This window comes from Saccopteryx leptura, chromosome 13 (assembly GCF_036850995.1).
Source record: "Saccopteryx leptura isolate mSacLep1 chromosome 13, mSacLep1_pri_phased_curated, whole genome shotgun sequence".
Lineage (NCBI taxonomy): Eukaryota > Metazoa > Chordata > Mammalia > Chiroptera > Emballonuridae > Saccopteryx > Saccopteryx leptura.
In genome coordinates this window covers 14,781,913-14,806,729 of record NC_089515.1, presented here as the reverse complement: position 1 = coordinate 14,806,729, position 24,817 = coordinate 14,781,913, and the positions used below count along the sequence as shown (strand labels likewise).

Below are 24,817 nucleotides of genomic sequence, written 5' to 3'. Positions count from 1 at the left end.
TTTAAGTTTTAATTTTTTAATTTTAGTATACATATCATATATAAAAGCTTTATCTGATAAAAATATGCCTTATACTAAATAATTTTAAAGACATAATTATTTATATATAACGTTTTCAATCTAATTATACGTTAAATGAATCCTTGTCCCTGAACTTCACGTCCCCTGTGAAGGCTGGACGCAGAGTACACGGGCCCATTGGGAGGGGCAAGAGTCAAGGGTCCGAGGGAGGCAGCCAGTCTCAATGACCACTGATGATGCCGAGAGGCACTCGGCCAGCACCATGAACGTGCCACTCAAACGCAAATAAGAAAAGAAGCTGTGTGAGTGGCCTTCGTGAGGTTTTTCATATAAAATGTATTTCACATCACTGAAAATATATTACTAGTAGTAATAACTACTAACAAGCTACCCCTAATTGTTTAACCACTCCTGAATCCTTGGAGGTAACATCAATATCCGGCTTCCAATTTCCATTCTTTGAAGTATTTCTCCATCGCCCGCCGGGATTTCACGCTGCCAACATTCACAGTAGGTATGATTGTCTGGGGCTTCAGCCACTGAACAAAATGCTTCATTTCCAGGTAGCTGCTGTGTTCGCTATAAGGGATTCCTACAACACAAGAGAGAAGATTGCCTACTAGAAACCAAATGAATAAGAAAAAAAATTCACAAGCCCAAAATAAAACAAAAGCAATCCAGACTATTTTTGTCAAAAACTCCCTGATACTTTATTCCTAATAAAATTGATCCTTTATGAGAAATAAAGATTAAAACATGAAAATGATACAAGAACTCTGAACATTAAAAAATCCTATTCCTTTTCTATGTAGACACCAATATACCTTTCTATAGATTCTTATTTATAATTAGGCTTTCCTTTTCAAATAAGTCTTTCCTGTAAGCACTTTGCTCAGCTGTGAATTTCAAGAGAATCCTAGGAATATGAGTAAAAACGGAAGCACAGTAAGCAGGAGATGCTTGAGCTCCAGAGCCCGGAAGCCGCTATCAGCCTCCCCAGCTTTGCACACATAAAAAAAATAGTAGTAATAAGAAAAACAAACAAGTTAAGTTCTAAAAAGTCCCTTCATCTGCTTTACTGAAGATCAAGTACCATAGAAATAGGGTCTTTGTTCTGAGGAAACGAGGGTTTTTAGAGGCTCAAAGTAAGTCACTGGATTAGTGACACAGCAAACATGTTTCCACCAGCCATTACTGCAATAAGCCACTTTCTGAGGACAGCAGTAAACCTCCGGGGAGATGAAAAAATTCAGGTCGCGTCTGTAGCTCTGGCTGCCACATGTCCCCATAGTCTTCCTGCTCTCGGCCTCCCGGGGTCACCTAACAGCGCCGGACTGCGCCTCCCTCCTTTCAGGGAGTTCTGCCATCTCCCCTGCATGTCACTGAGGTCAAACACGGGGTCTCGGTTAGTCAGCGTCTATTTCCTCCAGTCAAACTCCTTTATATCAGTTTCTAATGTACCAAATATATCGGTTTCGAGTTCACAGGGCAATATGAAACTCACGAACTGTTAAAGCTTCTTTTGTGCCTGTTTTTCTTGCATTTTTTGATTTTACAGCCCTTCTTGAAAATGTAATTACAAACATGAAAAGTGAGAAAAGTTGATCATTATACCATATATTGAAATGTTTCCTTTGGTCTGGGGTACAACATCCGTTATGCACGTTAATTTATTAGAGTGCGTCCATCCTGTAGGTCGAAAAGCCAAAATCTGATCATATCTGCCATTAAACTTCTTCAAATGACTCTGTAAACCCTGTTAAATAAAAATAGGATATTGATCTAATGGTCAAGGAAGATGGGTTATGTGGAATAAAACGATGATTAAAGATGGTACACGGGCACAGTCACAAGAAGTTTTCACTTGGTAAACATAGCTTGCAACAATCTAGAGCAGCAATTTTCAACTGGTGATCCAAGAACTTTTAAAACATGCAACACCTGACTAGTTAGGGGCACTGACCACTTTTCTCTTAGATTATCAAATTTAAAAAAATGACAACAGCCAACACAATAGCCTTCTGGTGTGAATGAATCAAAATTATACCTATTTTTTTTGTCAGATCAGCAAAAAATATATTTTCTGGTGTTGCAGAATTTTAGTAGTTTATGTGTGTGCCATGAGATAAAAAAAGGTTGAAAATCGCTGATCTAGTGGCTAGCTTCCAAAAAATAAAATAAGATCACTGAGAAAATTTTTCTTTTCACTTTTACTTACATAATGTTAAGCATGCTTAAGTACAGTCTGAAAAAAACTAAGATGGAAGAACTTTAAACATAGTAATTACCTATTTAAAAATTACAATTCAGATAGCTACCAAAAACAAACAAACACCTCTCCAACTTCTAGTACTCTTAGGATATTAATATTAGAGATACTAGTATCTAATAGCATTTCTATTAGATACAAATATTAAAAGTAATAAACATCAACCCAAACATATCCCATGCATGGATACCAAGAGAGAACTGAGACAAAGAGAAAGACAGAAATAATTTTATACCCTCAACGCAGACAGCCATTCGAAAGATGCACGCTGGTATTTTTCTTGGGTATTTCTCCTTTCCACCTTTAAATATGAACTAGAATAATACGAAAACTTTTCATGCTGATACAACTGGTAGTAATAGGCTTCCCTAATGAATCATGAACAGAAAATAAAACTTTCCAAACTAAAGTCATTCTAAGTGATGATATTTAATAAAATTCTTAAAAAAATTAATAACCAAAGTTCAATTTTTGAAAAATAAAAGTCCAGTTAAAGAGAATGTCACAAGGAGTAACAAAAAAGTCTACTATTCTAGGTCTGAAGGTGAAATCCAGAGTTTCAAAGGCTTAGTGTAAACTTATAATAAAATTCTAGTTCTATTTAAAACAATAAAAAATCTAAACTACACATAGTGTCATCTTGGATTTCCAAAGATCTCCCCTTTCTTCCTTAATCATACATGCTCTGAACGAGTGAAGTGTTCTAAAAGATGCTGGTATCCACTCAACCATCCACCTATTCACTCATCCCATTGGATGTGTTCCAGCATTAGTGGCAGGTGCTGGTGTCTGCATGATGGAAGAGAGACACAGCCTTTACCTTCTGGAAGCTTACAGCCTAGGGAGAGACAGTCAACAAAACCCACCTTTTGGGTCTTTTTATTTTTAACCGAGAGGCAGGGAGGCAGAGGGAACATACTCCCGCATGCACCTCAATAGGGATCCACCTGGCAACCCCCGTCTGGAGCTGATGCTCTTCTTATCTGGGACCGTGGCTCTGATGTCCAGCAACTGAGCTATTTTAGTGCTTGAGGCAAGGCCATGAAGCAATCCTCAGCACTGGGGCCAACTTGCTCAAACCATTCAAGCCATGGCTACAGGAAGGGGGGAGGGAAGGAGGAAGCTGGGGAAGAGGGGGGAGAAGGAAAGCGAGAAAGGGGAAGGGGAAGGGTGGAGAAGCAGATGGTCATTTCTCCTGTGTGCCCTGATCAAGAATCAAGCCCAGGACTTCTACACGTGGGGCCGATGCTCTACCACTAAGCCAACCAGCCAGGCCCTTTTGGGTCTTTTTGAATGATCACTATCTGCCCTTTCTTAACTCTTCTTAACTCTCATCATCTAATGCAGGGGTCCCCAAACTTTTTACACAGGGGCCAGTTCACTGTCTCTCAGACCGTTGGAGGGCCAGACTATAAAAAAACCTATGAACAAATCCCTATGCACACTGCACATATCTTACTTTAAAGTAAAAAAACAAAATGGGAACAAATACAATATTTAAAATAAAGAACAAGTAAATTTAAATCAACAAACTGACCAGTATTTCAATGGGAACTATGGGCCTGCTTTTGGCTAATGAAATGGTCAACGTCCGGTTCCATATTTGTCACTGCTAGCCATAACAAGTGATATGACGTGCTTCCGGAGCCATGACGCGTGTGTCCCGCGTCACCGGAAGTAGTACTGTATGTGAGCGATGCCGCGCTTTGCGGCACCACCACATATAGTACTCCAGGAGCACAGGATGCATCCTCTCACTGACCACAAATGAAAGAGGTGCCCCTTCCAGAAGTGCGATGGGGGCGGATAAATGGCCTCAGGGGGCCATAGTTTGGGGACCCCTGATCTAATGAATCGCCAGTTATCTATGAGCCTTACAGTTCGACCTTTTCACAAAGAACTCATTTTTAAGTATAAATTCTTAGAAATACAATTGTTGAGTTAAAGGATCTACCCCTAATTTCTACTATCACCCAAGTGGATGGGAATGCCAATTTCTCTGAATGTCAGAATAGAAATATTACTTTAAAAAACTGTCTATTGGTAGAAGACAAGCATGCTTGTTATTCTGTTTGATTACTAGTAAGAGGCTGAGCATGCATTGTTTGTCAGACACTTATATTTTACTGGTGAATTAATAACATTCCTTTCATTTTTCTTTTCTATCAAACAGTTGAGCTTCTATCAATAGAAGTCAATACAAGAATACCTACTATTAAAGTCATATGTCTTACCAACCCCTGATTCCCTCCCCCCCAAAACAAAAGGTTAAGTTATGGATATATAACTAAGTTTTCATTACAATATCCTTGGCTTTGCAAATTTTCAAGTTTTTTGTCTTGCTTGTTCTAAGACCTAGCTAATGTAATACGATTTGCTCCATTAGTAATCCTATTCCTCTGGTCCCCACAAAGAAAAGGAAATAAGAGGAAACGGAGGTTTAATACCATCAACGGAGAATTCAACCTTTTGTCTTTTTTTTTTTTTTCCTGAAATGAGAAGTGGGAAGGCAGGCAGGCAGAGTCCCGCAAGTGCCCAACTGGGATCCACCGGCATGCCCGCTAGGGGGCAATGCTCTGCCCAACTGGGGTGCTGCTACCCTGTGACTAGAGCCATCCTCAGCACCTGAGGCGGAGACCATAGAGCAGGGGTCAGGAAGCTTTTTGGCTGAGAGAGCCATGAATGCCACATATTTTAAAATGTAATTCCATGAGAGCCATACAACGACCCGTGTACATTATGCATTATCCAATAAAAATTTGGTGTTGTCCCGGAGGACAGCTGTGATTGGCTCCAGCCACCTGCAACCATGAACATGAGCGGTAGGAAATGAATGGATTGTAATACATGAGAATGTTTTATATTTTTAATGTTATTTTTTTTTATTAAAGATTTGTCTGACAGCCAGATGCAGCCATCAAAAGAGCCACATTTGACTCATGAGCCATAGGTTCCCGAACCCTGCCACAGAGCCATCCTCAGCGCCTGGGCCAACTTTGCTCCAATATAGCCTTGGCTATGGAAGGGGAAGAGAGAAATAGTGAGAAAGGAGAGAGGGAAGGGTGGAGAAGCAAATGGGCACTTCCCCTGTGTGCCCAGACCAGGAATCGAACCTGGAACTTCCACACACCAGGCTGATGCTCTTCCACTGAGCAAACCGGCCAGGGCGAGAATCCAACTTTTGATACAGGTATCCAACCTTATCCATTCCTATCTGTCACTCAGGAGAATCAAATGAGAAGTAATGTCTGCTTTTCATGAGACAAATTAAAGTGACCACAAAATATCATTAACCTGTGTCACATGCTATTATTATACGAGCCAAACACACAGAAAAGACTGCCAACAGCCATTTGTCATGAATTAACCGCAGATGGAGAACTACCATCATGAGGGATTTTATTAAGAATGATTTAATCAACATAAAGTCTCTGATCTATGATTTGTCTCTGATTGTTGGTAAGCAGTTTGTGAAAAAGAAAATTGCTTTCTGTATATGCCACTAGAATTATTTTTTCAGTATGCAAAACAGTCATCTGCAGGACTGTTATAATGTTTCACCACATTTAATTAGGGGTTAGTCACGGGTGGAAGTTAACTCTACATAATGTACATAAACTTGGGATGTGGACCTAGAGAGCATGAATGGGCTTATTCACAGAGCTTTAAAGGGTTTCAGCATGCCTTAGAAATCCCGGAAATTGTATCAGGTTATATTTTCACAAAAGGTCATTAGCTCTGATGCAACAAAACTATTTTTGGCTAGTAAAAATAACGGCTTAAAGTACTAAATAAAATACAACTTCATGGTCAGCGTCAACTTCTGCTCTGTGTTCTGAAGATAAGAAATCATCAAAAATGTCATTCACATCTGGTCACTTTATTGGAGGAAGGGGAAGGTCTCCTGAAGGTAATACCAGCAACAGATGACAAATACAGAAAAAAGACACTGATTCTGGGTCATTCCTTTTCCCAAAGCACAAGCCAGCTCCGCCCGCTAAAAAAAATCCAAACACGTTCAAAAGAAACACTTCTGAGTCATTACATCTGACTTGAATTCCTGTATTAAAAATGGTACTTGAGTTTGGAATTGCTTGAAGATTTAATTCTCATTTAAGTGTGGATACGTAAATATATGATCTCTTAACAGAAGGCAATGCTTATCAGCAAAAACAGTCTGTAGAAGTTGTGGGTCGCAAGGGAATTGTCCAAGAGGAAGGGGTGATCCTTTTCCTGTTTAAGGTTAATGAATCCCTCTATGTTTCCAGAGCCTTCTCAGAAACCTGACTTCATTAAGTATTCCTCCTCTCCCCTATCTTCAATTTCTCCGTATCCTCACAGTATAAAAATCCCCATCTCTTAACAGCCAACAAAAAAATAAGCCAACAAACTCCCTTTTGAGTACCTCCCTCTGGCCATCAACACATCTGGCTCCTCTTCACAGCCATGATCCATGTTTCTTGTCTCCCTTTCTTCACCTCTCACTCATTCATTACTTTTTTATTTTTGTCTTCATGGCAGATGATTGCCAGTCTTTTTTTTTTTTTAACTTTTCAGTGGTTTTTAGTATATTCACGAAATTGTGTGACCATCACCACTATCTAAATCTAGAACTGTTGCATCACCCCCAAAAGAGACATCATATCCACTGACAGATGCTCCCCATTCCTTCTCCCCCAACCCCTGCCAACTACTAATTTACTACTGTCTCTAGATTTACCTATTCTAGACTTTTCATATAAATGGAATCCCATAAAATGTAGCCTTTTGTAGCTGCTTCTTTCGCATTGCAAAATGTCCTCAAGGCTAGTTCATACTGTAGCATATTTAGTACTTCGCTAGTTTTTTTTTTTTTTTGTATTTTTCTGAAGCTGGAAACGGGGAGAGACAGTCAGACAGACTCCCGCATGCACCCGACCGGGATCCACCCGGCACGCCCACCAGGGGGCGACGCTCTGCCCACTAGGGGGCGATGCTCTGCCCCTCTGGGGCGTCGCTCTGTTGCGACCAGAGCCACTCTAGCGCCTGGGGCAGAGGCCAAGGAGTCATCCCCAGCGCCCGGGCCATCTTTGCTCCAATGGAGCCTCCGCTGCGGGAGGGGAAGAGAGAGACAGAGAGGAAGGAGAGGGGGGGCTTTCACTAGTTTTTATAGCTTAATAATAGTCCTGCTTTATAGGCCTATCACATTTTGTTTATCCATTCATCATTTGATGGGCATTTGAGTTGTTTTTGCTTTTTGGCTATTGTGAATAATGCAGCTATGAACGCTCACGTAGACATTTTTCTGTAGGCATGTGTTTTCAATCTTCTAGGGTACATACATACCTGGGCATGGAATTGCTTGGGATATGCTCATTCTATGTAACTTTTTAAGAAATTATCAAACTTTTCCATTGTAGCTACGCCGTTTTACAATCTTACCAGCAATGAATGAGATTTCTAATTTATCTGTATCAGCACGGACAGCTGATGCTGCCTGTCTTCCTTATTTTAGCTCTCCGAGAGTGGAAAGTGGCATCTCGCTGCGGTTCTGATTTGTGGTTCCCTGCTGGCTAACAGTGCTGAGCCTCTTCTCCTGTGCTTCTCGGCCACTTGTGTATCTTCTCGTTCATGCGGCCATTTCTATACTTCCTCATTCGTTCCCTGGCCGCCCTCGGCCATCTGGCTTCCTCCCAGTATTGCTTCACTGCAACAGTTCTTACATGGATCCCCAAAGCTATTCCAATTGCCAACGGCCTCTCTTTCCTTACAAGAGCTCTTTGAGGCTTGTGGCACTTTGAATCACTCTTGTCAAGGTCTAGAGCTTTCGTTCCCACAATATTCTGACTCTCCCACCCCCACTGTCCTCCTAAATGGATAATTTACTCAAATGGAACACATTAAGTTAGTAGAAAACAGTAAAATAATTTAAAAATGCTATACTCTCTTCAGGATATCTCTGTTCATTTTATGATTTTCCTCATCTCATTAGCCTCCATACAAATTGGATGCCTCCCAAATTTAAAATTGTTTGCAACTGTTACCATATATATCAATGGACAAACCTTGACTTGATTATCCTTTCAATTTTTTATGAATTATATACTCATGAAAACAGGCCATTACAATTTTACCTTAATCTTACTAGCATCCCGAGCTAGTTCAAAAAGCTCCATAAAAGTTAGTTCATGAACATTACAGAAAAAAATGAAAATACATCTTTTTGAGTACATTATGTTCTGGATCGTTTTTAATACACACAGATTTGCTGTATTCCATGGCTAGGTGTCAAAACGCTAGCAAATGGCCCTGGCCAGTTGGCTCAGCGGTAGAGCGTCGGCCTGGCGTGTGGGGGACCCGGGTTCGATTCCTGGCCAGGGCACATAGGAGAAGCGCCCATTTGCTTCTCCACCCCCCCTCTCCTCCTTCCTCTCTGTCTCTCTCTTCCCCTCCCACAGCCAAGGCTCCATTGGAGCAAAGATGGCCCGGGCGCTGGGGATGGCTCCTTGGCCTCTGCCCCAGGCGCTAGAGTGGCTCTGGTCGCGGCAGAGCAACGCCCCGGAAGGGCAGAGCATCGCCCCCTGGTGGGCAGAGCGTCGCCCCTGGTGGGCGTGCCGGGTGGATCCCGGTCAGGCGCATGCGGGAGTCTGTCTGACTGTCTCTCCCCGTTTCCAGCTTCAGAAAAAAAAAAACGCTAGCAAATGGACTAAATCTTACTGTACAAATAAATCAGACAAGCCTCTCAAATCACAGGGAGGTCACACCTGATGTATCTTAATTTTCAACCCGGAACAAACACTAGGACTTCCACTTGGGCTGCACTTCCACTATTTACTCCTCACAAGGACATTTCCAACATACATCAGTGTCATTGGGCTTGATACTAACACAGAAGAGGCCTTAAAAACAGTAAGGACTCCTTAGAATTTTCCAGTGATTCCCCCATCCACCCAAGAAGAACTGGAAATCGATCTAAGCACAGAAGGTCTGAATGACCAGACAGCTATAGACTTTTCTGCATATGTTTCTTCCCTGATGCCAGCTCTCTTGGTGTGCATGTACATTACAACATAGGGCTGCACACACAAAAAACTAAACACACTTAAAATTCCCCTTGAAAATTCTAGGATGAATTTACTATAGGTGATGACTTCATTGTAACTGTATTCCTCCATATCCAATGCAGGAAAATAAAATTCTAGTTTACAGTCATCAGATTACCTTTTCTAAGTTCATCCTAAGAAGACGGGTCTCTTGGACGCTTACCTTAAAATTAATTTGCATCATAGGAAGAAGGTGAACTAGTGAAGTGCACATGTCTGTAGTGATGAGGTCATTAACTTCTGGTAAGTTGAGGCACCGCAGAGTTTTATATTTTTCTTGGGACATGCCTACTTTTGAACATAAAACATCAGCAATAGCTGTAGACAAAGAAAAAGGTTAAAAATAGTAAAATGACAGCTTATGAAAAAATGTTACAATCTACCCAAATTTTAAAATAAGAATGTACCAAATAAATTTTGCCATAATATTGCAAAAAACACTCAACACTTTTGCCATAATACCGCAAAAAGGCTGAATAATTTTGTTGGTTAAAACATTCAACACTTTTGCCATAATATTGCAAAAAGGCTGAATAATTTTGTTGGTTAAAACATTCAACACTTTTGCCATAATATTGCAAAAAGGCTGAATAATTTTGTGGTTAACTGTGTGGTATAAGTTGTGAGAAAACCAAGGAATTTATTTTTAAAAAGCTATCATTTAAAAATGACAAACTATGTACAGAAAGGGGTAGAAGAAGGAAAAAAAAACAAATTTGGGGGAGTTAAAAGCCTGGCTTCATCACTTCATATCTTAATGTTTGACCTTATGTGACCATAGATGAGAAGAAATGGAAAGTACTTCACAAAAACAGTTCAGTACTCTATAGACAAACTACAGTTACACCTCCAGAAATCATTTAAAAACAAAAATTAAAGCTATTCTCTAAGAGAAGTAATTGATGGTTATTATCAAAGAATGCAGTGATACAACTCTGTACAAGGCATCTTTGAAAGCTTATGAAAATACTAACAGAGCACAAGCATTTGTTCTATAAACATTTGCAGATCGAAAGGCCACCTTAAACGCACTTATCAAATGTTTCCGTTAAGTTAAGCCTTTCAGCGTTTAAATGAATCAGACTCCATCAAGTTTTCCTCCAACTTCAAAGGTAATATGGAACCATTTCGGGGAAATAAATACCGAAGCCCAAGAATAGTGACCGAAAGGGCTTTATGCAAAAAGAAGCTGATCTTTATAATATATTAATGTAAATTAGATACAGCTCACACCCACCTAGGAAGACTTTCTCTTTTCCAATAGAGTAAGTGCCACAGACAACAAGAGTACACGGGTTTCGAGTGACAGCCTCAAAGGCAGTGTTGATGGCAAACTGGATAACCTCTCGCTGAGACGGAAAGCAGTATTCGGGGCTGCAGTACCTGTTACACGGGAATGTGGTGCTTGCTCACGAAAGAGCGACAAGAAAGCCACAGCATCAAGTTGACCCCTCTTCTAGAAAATAAGCCTTAGCAAAATTACATATGTTAACAGTAGACCCTATTGACGCCACTGCACATTCTCTGACTGCCTGTGGTTAAAATATTTGTTACCAGCTATGGATAATTTATGATGGGGTTATGTATTTTCAGTATGCTTTTTTCATTAGGTTTCTCTTAGCACCTTCAAATAAAGAAATTGCCTTTTTTTTCCCCTTCAAGAATATTACTAGCCAGCCAGTTATTTTAGCTCTGAATTATAAACCTCAGTATCTTTTTTTCAACCCCATTCACTATCAAAGAAAAAATCTACTGAATGACCTTTGGACTAAAAAATTCTGCTATAATAAAACAAATCATTATTAAAATAATGAAACGAAACATGAACTTAATGAAGGAGTTTTAAATCAAACAGTATTCACATGGTTGTTATCCTCTCTGCACGGGAGAGAAATAGATACAGCACATAGGAATGTAACAAATCCAGTTGGGTCTACCTCAACACGGTAACATCCTGTGAAAACTAACCCTCAGACTACTATTTTTATATATCTGAGATGAAAATTAAGTGCTTTTTCACTTAAAAAAAGCCATTAAGTACAGACACCAGAGAAACATCTTTTTCCCAATTTTTAAAACTGTTTCTTGTTGGTCAGACATCAGAACAGAGAACAATCTTAAGACTTTCTCTATAAATACACACAGAGAAATTCAGAATTGTATGTAGAATAATACTAAGTAATAAGAAAAGGGTATTCCTTTTTTTTTAACTGATTGTTTTCTTAATTTACCTAGTGTTTATAGCACATATAAAGGAATGGAAAAATAGCTTGTGTCTGAACCCAAAATGTGGTAAGACCATATTTTACTAAAATATGCCATCCAAACTTTTTTCTCCTTGGAATAGGTTGAAATAGGTAATATAATTAATTTCTAACAAATTGGTGAAGCACTTTAATATATAATAAAAGAAATAATGGCTTATACAATGTTTGTAGCACTTTAGTAATTCAAGGTTGTCACTTATAAATTACCGTTTTGAGAAACAACACAAATTCTGAATACTGAGAAACAGAATCCTACTCTGGCCTCAGTTGCCTCTTCTCAATTATGCTTTGTAGTTAGATACTTTGAGAGGATAAACTAAAAGGGCGTTTTCCTCATTTACCCTCCAATTTTTCTTTCTTGTGTCAGTAGTAGGATTCTCACACAAACCATATTTTCAAAAGGAAATTATAAAAACAACAACAACTGAGCCATGGTCAGTTAAGACATGTAATCCCAGATGTGTCCTTCAGCAAGTATGTTTCATTTCAACAGCACCCCTCTGATAAACAGCCTTAACATGATCATTGACAAAAAGCCTAAGCAAAGGCTCAAATCATTCACAACAGAAGCGGCCAACACTGCCTGCAGGGATCGAAAGCACACGAGCAGAGCTCCTCTTACGTGGTATCTAAGTACAGCGTGTGGACCTTCTGGCCGGCCAGCAGTGAACGTTCCATGCTGGGGTCTGCCCGGAAGTCGCCGGTGTGTAACAGGACTTTACCATTGGGAAGCTTAAACAGGATCATGACAGAACCTGGACAGCTGAACACAAACATTCCAAAGAAATAGTCTTAACACAGGCAAAGCACCTACAGGAAGAGTACTTATTTCAATATTGAGTTAATGCACCTTATTAGCTGACCGCCGTGATAAAACATTGTACTACCGAGAAAATGTAGCACTTTAATTAAGGGAGTTCACATCATTAAAAAGGAAAGGAAGGCCTTGGCTGGTTGGCTCAGCAGTCGAGTGTTGGCTCGGTGTGTGGAAGTTCCGGGTTCGATTCCCAGCCAGAAAACACAGGAGAAGCACCCATCTGCTTCTCCACCCTTCCCCCTCTCCTTTCTATCTCTCTCTTCCCTTCCTGCAGCTAAGGCTCCATCCAAGCAAAGTTGGCCTAGAGTTAGGCAATGAGGATGGCTCCATGGCCTCTGCCTCAGGCCCTAGAATGGCCCTGGTTGCAGCGGAGCAACATCCCAGATGGTCCAAGCATCGCTCCCTGGTGGGCGTGCTGGGTGGATCCAGGTTGGGAACATGCAAGAGGAGTCTGTCTCTCTGTCTCCCTTCCTCTCACTTCAGAAAAATACAAAAAAAAAAAAAAAAAAAAAAAAAAAGGAAAGGAAGAAAGAAAGAAGATGATAAAGAGAAATAGAGAGAGAGAGAGAAGGAAGGAAGGGAGGGAGGGGGAGGGAGGGAGGGAGGGAGGGAGGGAAGAAGGAAGAAAAAGGAAAGAAAAGGAAAGGAATGGAATGGAAAGGAAAGGAAAGGAAGAAAAAAGTGTGCCAGAAACGACTAATTTAGCAGGTCTGGTTTCTCAAACATCACACATTCCCAAGAAAGGCCGTCTTTAGGACTAGCGCTTGGGAGGCGAGTTCTGAGCCCTTGGAACATTCTGCTGATAAGAGTGCATTATGTGTGCCTGAGGCCTGGGCCATCTGTTGTTCGTGTGCTCAGATGGTTTATGCCAACTATGTGATCCGTGGAGATTTCTTGGTTTTGTGCTAGGGCAGTGGTCGGCAAACCACTGCTCATGAGCCACATGTGGCTCTTTGGACCCTTGAGTGTGGCTCTTCCACAAAATACCACGTGCGGGCGCTACCTCGATAAGAAATGTACCTACCTATATAGTTTAAGTTTAAAAAATTTGGCTCTCAAAAAAAATTTCAATCGTTGTACTGTTGCTATTTGGCTCTGCTGACTAATGAGTTTGCCGACCATGGCTCAGGGGACTGGAGTCTGAGTAGCCGAGGTCAGCCACGTGGCGCTGCACACCTCCACGAGTGACCCTCAATAAAAACAAGGACAACAAGGCCCTGGTGAGCTTCCCCGGTTGGCAACACTTGGCGTGTGTTGTTCCACCTTGCTGCTGGGAGAGTTAGCACATCTGTGCCACTCCACTGGCAGGGACACCTGACCACTCATGCCTGGTTTCTCCTGGGTTTCCCCACTTGCCTCGTCCCTTTGCTGAGTTTCATCGGCATTTCCTTCCTGAGAAGCTGTATAAATTTAAAAGCTTTGCTAAGTCCCGTGAGTCGGGAGTCCTTCTAGTAAACCACTGAGCCTAAAAGCGGTCTTGGAGACCCTTGACACAAGGGGGTATGGAAATTATGTCCAAAACACAAAGAACTGTCATTGTGAATTCTAAGAAAACACAGTCAATAATTACTTTTGTAATTAAAATCTTCCCCTATATCCTTGTTCCAAAACTTCAGACCCCAATGATTTTACTGGGGATTTCTATCAAATGCTTTGGGAAAAAATAATACCAAATACTACATAACCATCTTTCATTAAATAGAGGAAGAGTGAACACTTCATGAGGCCAGCATTACCCTGATATCAAAACTAGACAAAAGCATTATAAAAAAGTACAGACCGCCTGACCTGTGGTGGTGCAGTGGATAAAGCGTCGACCTGGAAATGCTGAGGTCGTCGGTTCAAAACCCTGGGCTTGCCTGGTCAAGGCACATATGGGAGTTGATGCTTTCAGCTCCTCCCCCCTTCTCTCTCTCTGTCTCTCTCTCCTCTTTCTCCCTCTCTGTCTCTCTCTCCTCTCTAAAAATGAATAAATAAAAAATTAAAAAAAAAAAGTACAGACCAATATCCATCACAAAATGACATAAAATTCCTTAACATATTAGCATATCAAATCCAGCAATATTTTTTTTAAAAAGATAATACATGAAGACCAAGTGGAGTTCATCCCAGTGACGCAAGGTTGGCTTAACATTAAAAAAAAATCCATCATTAGTTTACCATATTCACATTATGAAGGAGAAAAATCATACGATTGTCTCGATACCAAGGAAGTATCTGACAAAATTCAACATCCATTCATGATTACGAATTCTCAGCAGACTAGGAAGAGAAGGGATTTCCTCAACCTGATGAAAGGCATCTGTGACAAACCTACTGCTAACCTCATGCTCAATGGAGAGAGAATGAAAATTTTTCCCCTTAAGATGAGAAACAAGGCAGGAAGCCTGTTCTCACCAGTCCTATTCAACACTGTACTGAAGGTCTGAGCCAGTACAATCAACACGGGAGAAAGCACTCCGTATGGAAAGTCAGAATCAAATCTTCCTTTAGGCCCTGGCTGGTTGGCTCAGTGGTAGAGTGTTGGCCCAGCGTGTGGAAGTCCTGGGTTTGATTCCTGGCCAGGGGACACAGGAGAAGCGTCCATCTGCTTCTCCACTCTTCCCCCTCTCCTTACTCTCTCTCTCTTCCCCTCCTGCAGCCAAAGCTCCATTGGAGCAAAGTTGGCCCGGGTGCTGAGGACGGTTCCATGGCTTCCACTTCAGGCGCTAGAATGGCTCCGGCCGCAATGAGGCAACAACCCAGATGGGCAGAGCATCGCCCCCTGGTGGGCATGCCTTGTGGATCCCAGTTTGGTGCATATGGGAGTCTGACTGCCTCCCCAGTTCTAACTTTGGAAAAATAAAAAAAACCAAAAAACTTGCTTTATTCACAGACAACATGCTTGGATATGTAGAAAATTTTCAAGAACCTACAAAAAACCTATTAAAACTAATGAGCAAGTTTAGCGAGATCTTGGGATACAAAGTCAATAACTGAAAATCAGTTGTCCATCAAAGGTGAGTGGATAAACAGATTGTAGTATGTCCATACAATAGACACTACTCAGTAATAAAAAAGGACACAGTACTAATACACACCATTGCATGGACGGGTCTCAAAACTATGATGAGTGACAGAAACCAGACACAGAGGATACTGCTATGATTTCGTTTGGATGTATCCCCAAGAAGGACAAGTCTAATCCACAGTGATAGGAAACGGATCAATGATTTCCTGGACCAGAGGAGGGATCTGGGGGTGCAATGAGAAAGAGCACAAGGAACCCTTTTGGAGTGGGAAGATTTTCCTGTGTTTTTACTGTGGCGGAAATGATGTGGGGGTGTACTTATGCCAAAATTCAGCACACACTTAAAATAGATCCACTTTATTCATGTAAATTATACCTCAATAAAGTTGACTAAAAAAAAATGAGAACTTGAGTCGTCATAACTGGTGATTATAAAGAGAATAGCAGACAGAAATGTGAAGGCAACCCGAAGAATGAGCAATGGCCTCGATTTTTAGAAGACCTAGATCTAGTCTTTTTTTGTGTGTGTGTGACAGAAACAGAGTCAGAAAGACAGACAGGGACAGACAGGAAGGAAGAGAGATGAGAAGCATCAATTCTTTATTGCGGCACCTTAGCTGTTCATTAATTGCTTTCATATATGTGCCTTGACCAGAGGGCTACAGCAGAGCGAGTGAATCCCTGCTTGAGCCAGGGACCCTGGGCTCAAGCTGGTGAGCCTTGTTCAAACCAGATGAGCCCGTGCTCAAGCTGGCGACCTCGGGGTCTCGAACCTGGGTCCTCCGCGTCCCAGTCTGACGCTCTATCCTCTGCGCCACCGCCTGGTCAGGCTAGATTTAGTCTTAATTTTAATTTTCTGAGTAGGTATGATCTCTAAGGCACAGGAGGATAACATTCTGTGAAAAGAAGAAGCAAAGTTGATAGTTGCATTTTTGCGATGTAAATAGTGATAGTACTCTACGTTTAAAAAAATGTGGAAAAGAGAGAAACCATTCCCACCCCACCCCAAATCCTTTCATTTCTTTAGTATCAAAAGCCTGAAAAATTACTTAAAGGGAAAAAGAAAACCTTCTAGTCTCTGAGTGGAGTACAAACTGTTAAATTATATAAGTGATATTAAAGGAAATGGCAAAAGGTTATCTCTTAAAGAACAGCTGCAACATGTTAACATATTTTTTAAAATGAAGAGTTTCATATGTCAAGCATAGTGATGTAAACTGGATAAAAAGAAGGTTAGATAACATTTTGAGGCTTTCTACATTTATGGATTCTGTAATTAGGTATGTTACATTTTTCAAAAGGAGAAACACGTTCAGCTCAAGTTTTAAGAAATATCAAACCTAATTAATACCAATAAAAAAGTTCTTAAATACCCAGGCCAATGTGTCTTCCTTTTGAATATTAGAAAAATAGGCTATTAAGGTAACTTTAATACTTACTGATTGGCATCAAGCAAAACAACACTGACACCATTCACTATACATTCAGTGTCCATTGGTAATGGATGGATATATTGTTCTTGCACATGAAGTTTGCTCTTCAACAAATTGCCAGTTATCTGCAAAACAATGTGCTTACTGCTGATCCAAGGAAACACAAGTATTTTATTGCACATCTAGTTTAGAATCCAAGCATCTTAATACTCTGTTCTCCCCTTCTTACATTGTGAAGTAGTTCATCTATTGTTTTCATAAACTAAAGCATATTTTAAAAAAAAACCAAAAAGCTTTTATGCCTATTGACAATAACGCAATGAATTTTAGAAACTCAATGTGGATCTGGTTTCTCTATCTTGCCTAGTGGAATGAGGGATCTTATTATTCCTTTTTAACCCAACCGCTTAGAAATTCACTGCATTCTACAAATGCACAATTCAGAACACTAAAACTTACCTCACTACAATAAATTGGGAATGTGAAGTGTTTAGACAACCCGGCATAATGATCAGAATGAAAATGGGTGAGGAAATAGGCTGTGCAACCTTCAACCAGTCCGTACTGAAAGGCATCAACTGTGAAGCCAGTTCCTGCAGGGAAAACACCACAGGGCTGTTTGAGCAACACTCACAAAGAAAAGGGATCTCCATTTGATTACAAATACAGTACCCCATCAGATCTCACGCCTAACTTAACTTTATCATTTAACATTTACTCCAGATTAATTCAGCAAAAGGTGATACAAGAGAGGAAAATGAGTCTTGTAAGTTTCCACTAAATATCCCAGTATAGACAAAAATTTTTTAAATGAATAATTATACAAAAAATCAAAATACTAGACCACAAACCAATTACTCCTTTGTCTTATTGAGTAAAAAATTTATTTCTCTGAATATTTTCCTGATACTTACTGGGTACCTAAATTCCTTTATGTCTTCAAAATAGCAGAAGGAGAATGCTAACTTTCTTCTAAAACATGAATGAATGCTCAATGGCAGATGACAGTGATAGGCTTCTAAGGGACAAAAGATGATTGAAGGCCCAAATAATCTTACATATTAGAACGGTTTGTGGCCCTACAAAGCACCACAGTTCAATAACAGATAAACAGTTTATCAGTAGTATTTGAATGTCATTGTGGGGGTTGGGAGAGAGGGAAGGAAACAAAAAAAAATGCTTTAAAAAGTCTCCTTAGAAAAGCAATTTAAAAAAGAGGTTGAGCTTATTCTAAAATGTGTTCATGAAATACCCAAGGGCGTTCATGAAAGAAATACCCAATTATATGCAATTAAATAAGCAAATAATTCTACTGAGACTTATCAACACATAAATACTAGTTTTAGACTCATTTAAAATACAGAAAATCAATCAAAATAACTTTTAAAAGCAAACCTAGTGCTATGTTGTACAAAAATGCTCTTCTCTACATAAATATTTTGAATTATAGCTCTAAATCATCAATAAAGCCCTTTTAAAAATCTTTCTGAAACCAAGTGTTTTTTGGCAGTTTTCTTTTATATTCTTTTGAGGAGTTAATGGTTCCTTCAATAACAAAACTCATCTCACCACACAATTTTTCTATTAACTTGTCTATGAAGACATGAGAAATTACAAGGATATGAAAAGGCTGAGAAACTAAGTTATGACATAGTTTAAAAATGTTTGGCATGTATGATGACCTAGGGGGATATTTTATAGCTTCATATTGATTTTGAAATAATCCTCTAATTTTTGTGAGCAGTATTTATAACCTGTCACATTTTCCTTCTTCGGAGCCAGTTAGTATTTTGCATTTCTCTTAAGTGCTTAGAGCCTGTCTTTTATTCTTCATTGCAGCACCTTAGTTGTTCATTGATTGCTTTCTCATATGTGCCTTGCTGGGGGGCGGGGGGTATAGCAGACCGAGTGACACCTTGCTCAAGCTAGTGACCTTGGGCTCAAGCCATACTCAAACCAGATGACCCCGTGCTCAAGCTGGCGACCTTGGGGTTTCGAACCTGGGTCCTCTGCGTCCCAGTCTGACACTCTATCCACTGTGCCACCACCTGGTCAGGCTTTACCAGTCTTTATCAGTCTTTACAAATCTATAATACTTACCTAATCAGTACAGTATCTTATATATACAATATGTTGAATAAAACTTTACTGAATGGAGCAAAAAAGATGAAATACAAACATAAAAAAATCTATGTTACAAGTCAGTGAAGTATCACACACACAAAAAACCCCCACCAAAACACATACACAAAATTGTTTCATGCCAACACACACATGGGGCAATGAACGTGAAATTCAAAAAAGTTGACTTCTATTGCAGATACAATAAGCACTGATATTTCCACTTACCAGATATTTTCTTATAGAATGGACAAGTCCTTTTCCTTAATTCTCCTGCATAAGAAGACTCTGGGATTTTAGTGTTACTTCTCTGACACCTACCACAAGCTGACTTGACAAAAATGTTGTTACTTAAATGGACTGCTGTAGCTTTTCTCCTGTTTATACGGTAGTCTGACCTCTTCTGCGGTGTTCCTTCCTGTAGTGAGTCTGACTTTTTAAGTCTCTTTCTTTGATGCTGTGCTTTCTTACTGGAAAGTTCCGCAGATTGCGAATTCTCATTTAAACTCTTTGCATCAAATTCTAAATCACTTAAAGATTTTCCTGCTTTCCTCTTGCATTGCCTGGACCTCTTTTCATTAGGGCTCAAAACTGGATGTAAGTTCATCCCTTCTAGTGTACTTCCCTCCAGCACTTTCTCTTCTTTTTTTTTAGGTGGTAGACCAAAATACACACCAATATCCATTTGCTTCATTACCTTGGTAGAAGGCTGTGTTGCATTACACTGAGAACCAGATGGCAACATCTTCAAAGACTTAGCAGCCGTCAGTGTACCAGAAATTCTCTCTGTATTTATACCTGTAACTTTACTGTCTAGCATACCAACTAATGCCTTTCTGCAGAAACATGCTGACTTAGGACTATTCTTAGCACTAACATCCTTACTTGATAATTCTCCAATTTTACTTTGGGTTGGATGGAACGAAAGACAGCTGCCTAGGACCTGGCTTTCAAAAGGTTTTGTCATTTGACTCTCAAGTAATGGAAGACATATTTGATTGTAAACAGCTGATTCTTCAGTTAGCTGTTTCTGTTTATTCGATGGAGATAAGTGAAATTCTGGATCATCTGGTTTTGCTTCAGGGGTGTGATAACTAGAAGCAAACACCCCCGCTAATGCACGTGGAAACACCAGGAAACCATCACCATCATCAGAGTATGCTGGATCATGACACAAAATCATACTCTCATCCCGGAAAAGAGGTTGAGATGAATCATTCAGAGTGTTGTATTTATCTTGAGTTAAGAAACTATTCACTTGGGAGCCACTCTCCTCCTGATCCCTCAGGAAGGGACAGTGGAAGTTTTCCAGCAAAGAACAGCTGTTGTCATCTTCTAGGCTGCCACCTTTAGAGCTTTCTGCAAAAAGCAGTTCCTGTTGTGAATTGTCCAGCTTTTTATCTATATCATCGTAAGTTTCTTCATCACTTTGAAGTGGAGAATAGGAAATTTCACAGTCACTCCAGTCATTTTCTGGCAGTGGCACATTGATGTGCGCTGAGTTTTGGCTGTCTAATTCTTCAGCAAGAGGCAAACTCACTCCTACCAGTTTGTTATTATTAACACATTGTGTAAATCGTGGAGCTTGCTGGGACATTTGGGTATTTGTTGAAGAGGAAATATTTTTCTTGGTTTCAGTTGGAGACTGAGATGTTTTTAGACACTGTGTCACCAACAACGGAGCAAATGAAACATTTTGTAAGTTCTCAGTTTGCTTTTGACAGGGCCATTTCCTTTCCTCAAGGCTACTAAGAGAGGCTGAATTAGTCTCACTGAAACTACCACCTAAGCCATGTGATGAACTGCTAATAGGACTATTACCTGACCTACTCTGAGCTAACAGGAGGTGAGTATATCTCTTGTAATGAGAAGGAATTACTGAAGTACACAGAAGACCATCAGGGCACTCTGAAAATTGTAATAAAGAAAAAAGGTATTACAATATCAAAGCACAGACTAAATTTTTGACAGTATTGGTATTAATAAATTAACACATAAGGTTCAAGTCATCAGCCCTACTTTGAGGCCTTGGGACAACAGCCATCTTTACACAGATCAAAAGGTCAGCGTAAAATAACAGTAATCCAGTCTGTTTTTGCAAGGTGCTAGTTATTATTTTTCAATCAAACAGATATGAGCTTCTTCAAAACCCATGTTATAATTGTATTATGTATTTCTTAAACAGGTGCTACAAATCGACACCATCAGTTTCATTGGTTCATTACTGCTCAGGCAATAAAGAATAAAGGCCGACATATCTTTCACAGAACTGAAGTTCTACCTCAGTTTTTCTTACGGGGGTAACTGTAGTAGCTAATTAGAGTCCGTTATTTAATATTCACACTGCATACAATAACAATAATAACAATCTTAATTAGTTATAACCTGGGCAATTTAGATTCCGTTCTAAGACTTGAAATTCACCTTGATAAACTGGTTAATAATAATCTGAAAACCATTCTCCATCATACCATGATGATTGAGTAAAATTCTGTAAACCATTTTGGCATACCCCCTTGTATGTTTGTTTCCTGGTTTATAAACATGATGATCCTCTCCATCCCTGCCCCCCAAAAGATGATACATTAAATTAGAAGACTTTATTCCTTAAAACTCATAAAAGTATTTTTTATAGAATAGAGTTCAATTCAAGAAGTGTCCATCTGAGACGATTCAAAAGAGTTTAGTGATGAAAAGCACAAAAGAAAAATCTCTTGGAGGTGGTTCCATCTGTAAGACATTTTACCCTGAGGTGTTCACCATGGACTTAAAAGCAAATTACTAGCATTTGATGAGGCTCTCACTTGCTATACTTTTATAAAGAATGCCAAATTTTAAGAGTTCTTTTGCATCTTCATGCAAAACTTTAAATTGACAGGCTAATAATAAAATGTCTTCTGAATCATATTTAACAGGAAAGCCATACCAAATATTATTTTACTTTACTGAATTCTAATTCTTATACATCTATCTACTGTATATATAATTTTAAATATACCAATCACCATAACCTATTTCCATATACTCCACGTTGGATTTTCTACATTTACACATGACATTTCTTATACATTTAAAAGATAAAAACACAGCATTACTTCAGTCACCAACTGACACGTATTGATTATTTGAACCTTAATAACCTAAGACCCCTTCCAATTCCTCTTCCTGTACATTAGCACTATGCACCCAACAGAACCCCGTTTATTGAGAGAAGACTGGATTATATTCACAACTTGCTAAAAGTCTGTTTCATAAAAGATAGCAAAATGGGTAAGTTGTTTATCTTTTAAGAGCCCTTATCTACAAATGTCAATACCACCTAACTTGTGCAAGCAACTGTGAGTCATGTAAGTTAAAGTGAAAGTATCTAGCATACTATGCGCTCAATTACTATTTATGAAAAATAATTCAGATTTTAAGGGACTTTTATAAAATGCATTTAGATTGTTTCCAAGTTTGCAACTTTCTTTACAATGACACCATGGGCTGTTATTTTTTTACCCTTCTCAGGAAGAGTAAACATGCATTTCCTTGTTTGCTTCTTCTAGAGTTAAATCATTTAGAGCAGTGGTCCCCAACCTTTTTTGGGCCATGGACTGGTTTAATGTCAGAAAATATTTTCACGGACTGGCCTTTAGGGTGGGACGGATAAATGTATCACGTGACCGAGACAAGCATCAAGAGTGAGTCTTAGACAGATGTAACAGAGGGAATCTGGTCATTTTTAAAAAATAAAACATCGTTCAGACTTAAATATAAATAAAACGGAAATAATGTAAGTTATTTATTCTTTCTCTGCGGACCTGTACCAAATGGCCCACGAACCGGTACCGGTCCGCGGCCCGGGGGTTGGGGATCACTGCTCTAGAGTGTCTCTTCTCCCTCTTTATCACTTCCCTTGCTTGTTTCACGGGACTGCTCCCTCTGGCCTCGTGCAGGTCTATTTCAGGACCACTATCTTTTTTTGTAATCTTACCTGTTTCAGAGACTGGTGGAGCATCCAAACACTCAAAAACATGCCATCGAGGTGTTTGACCTATTAGTGAGGAAAAAGGCATCTGGCAGCTTGGGCAGTACCCCTCATAAATTGGACGTATCTTTGGAGACACGTGTTTCCTCTTGGGAGTCCTACGGTGCTTTCCTGGAGTGGTTTCCTGGCCTTGGGACTGCTGGGTACCATCTCCACAACTGGAATTCTGACTAGAAAGTATGGAAGTCTGACTATCTGTTTCTCCAAGACACACTTCAGGGCCCTTTGCCTTTTCTTTCGCTTTCACAGTTCTTTTATTTCTGTTTCGTTTAGACTGGTATTTTCCATCTGTTGCTTTTTCAACAGATTGTGGAATAGTCTCAGAGCAATTATTTGTATGTACTCCTTTGGGTTTTCTTTTGGATTTATATTCCCAGATGTCTTCTGAACAAGTGTCTTCTAACATGGCAAAATGATTTTTATCATTAAAGAAGCATTAATCTTAATTGAGTCTGCTTCTTGTTAAAAAACTTTTAAGTGGAATAATCTGGCTGGGGGAAAAAAAGGTAACAAAATATCCACTAACCTGATGGGAAACTAAGGGTCTGGTAATGAATATATTGGCAAACTACAAACTTTATACCTCAGAACATCTGCTACAATAAAATTAAGAGAAGTACCACAGAGGGAAGCATCTGAGAAGTTTTCTATTTTTGTGGCTACTATTTCGTTCGTGCCTTTTCCAGGACTTAATTCATAAAAATAAAATCAGTAAAATTTTGGAAACTTAGCAATAATGGGCGTCTTAGGACAAGCTTTGTAAAGTGTTAGAAAGCTCTGATCAGATCAGTTCTCTTTCAACTGGACAGCTGTCCAAATAACTCACAAATCCACCCACAGTCTCTGGCCAATTGGCTCAGCAGGTGTTCCAAGCACTAAGGGGCTACCTCATTTTGTTAATTAACACTGGTCACTCCATAATCAAAGAGGTGTGTGATTCCCAGTTCAGGTAATTGCCCTTATCCATGACTCGTGGATATTCAACAACTTCAGTTTCCTGGGTCTGTCCACAATCTTCCTCCAGGAGCAATGACCAAACACTGCGCAATAAACAAACAAAACGCAAACATGTGAAGTCGTGCCTGCACTGAGGCCATGCTCCTCACTCCAGACCACAGAGGTGGTCGGTCCTGTAGGTGGGCAGCCCTCTGTTCACCAGTCTCAAAACCAAGGTTCATTTGCTCTTGGCCTCCCACGGGCTCTACCTTCTCTTTGCACGTGGGAGGCTTCAAGAAAGCCCATGAGCTACTAGCACAGCCCGCTGCATAAAAGCAATCACAGCCCCCCTGTCCTAACCGCGGCAGCCTGGCCCCCTGGGGTCTCCGCCACACCTGCCCCCAGCACCGCCCCGGGGCAGCTCCAGCTGCGTCCGCTCCCTCGGCGCCCCCTCCCCCTGCCCCGCTGACAGTCTATTCGCGCCGGCACTTTCAGCACTGCGGGGGCGACAAATGCCTGTGTGTGCGTACGGACCAAAGCCAGCGGCCACTCACCCGCAACTTTTCCAAGCCTCTCCCTAGAAGATATATCCCTACTCCTTTCCCTCTCCTGGTCGGGAACTGCTTCCTGCTGCCAGCGCTGTGTCGAATCGGCTGGTTCCGGTCTAAGAGCCGGACTTTTTAAAAGAATGGAAAAAAACAACAACCCTGTGCCCTTTCCAGCCCTGCGGGTACATTTTATTTTTTGTTCTAAAAGGGAAAGGCGGGGGGAGCGGTGCTCTCGCAGCTTCTAGAACGCTCCCCGCGAGGCCTGTTCCCGTGGAATCCGGCG

General features: G+C 40.3%; 1 protein-coding gene across 2 annotated transcripts; it reads right to left on the bottom strand.

The window, feature by feature from the left end:
* On the bottom strand, positions 1 to 24,803 carry DCLRE1A (DNA cross-link repair 1A). 2 transcript variants are annotated; one of them, XM_066355398.1, is made up of 10 exons: positions 24,541 to 24,803; positions 22,997 to 24,090; positions 19,249 to 20,928; positions 17,359 to 17,492; positions 16,906 to 17,024; positions 12,262 to 12,402; positions 10,610 to 10,755; positions 9,536 to 9,690; positions 1,636 to 1,777; positions 1 to 613 (listed from the first exon to the last, which is right to left on the bottom strand). In XM_066355398.1, exons 2-10 carry the CDS (start codon positions 23,454 to 23,456, stop codon positions 453 to 455), a joined length of 3,138 nt encoding a protein of 1,045 aa, XP_066211495.1. In that variant the 5' UTR covers positions 23,457 to 24,090; positions 24,541 to 24,803; the 3' UTR covers positions 1 to 452. The 2 variants fall into 2 exon arrangements, with proteins under 2 accessions (XP_066211495.1, XP_066211496.1); XM_066355399.1 differs by lacking the exon at positions 24,541 to 24,803 and adding an exon at positions 24,382 to 24,443.
* Positions 24,804 to 24,817: the final 14 nt, after the last annotated feature.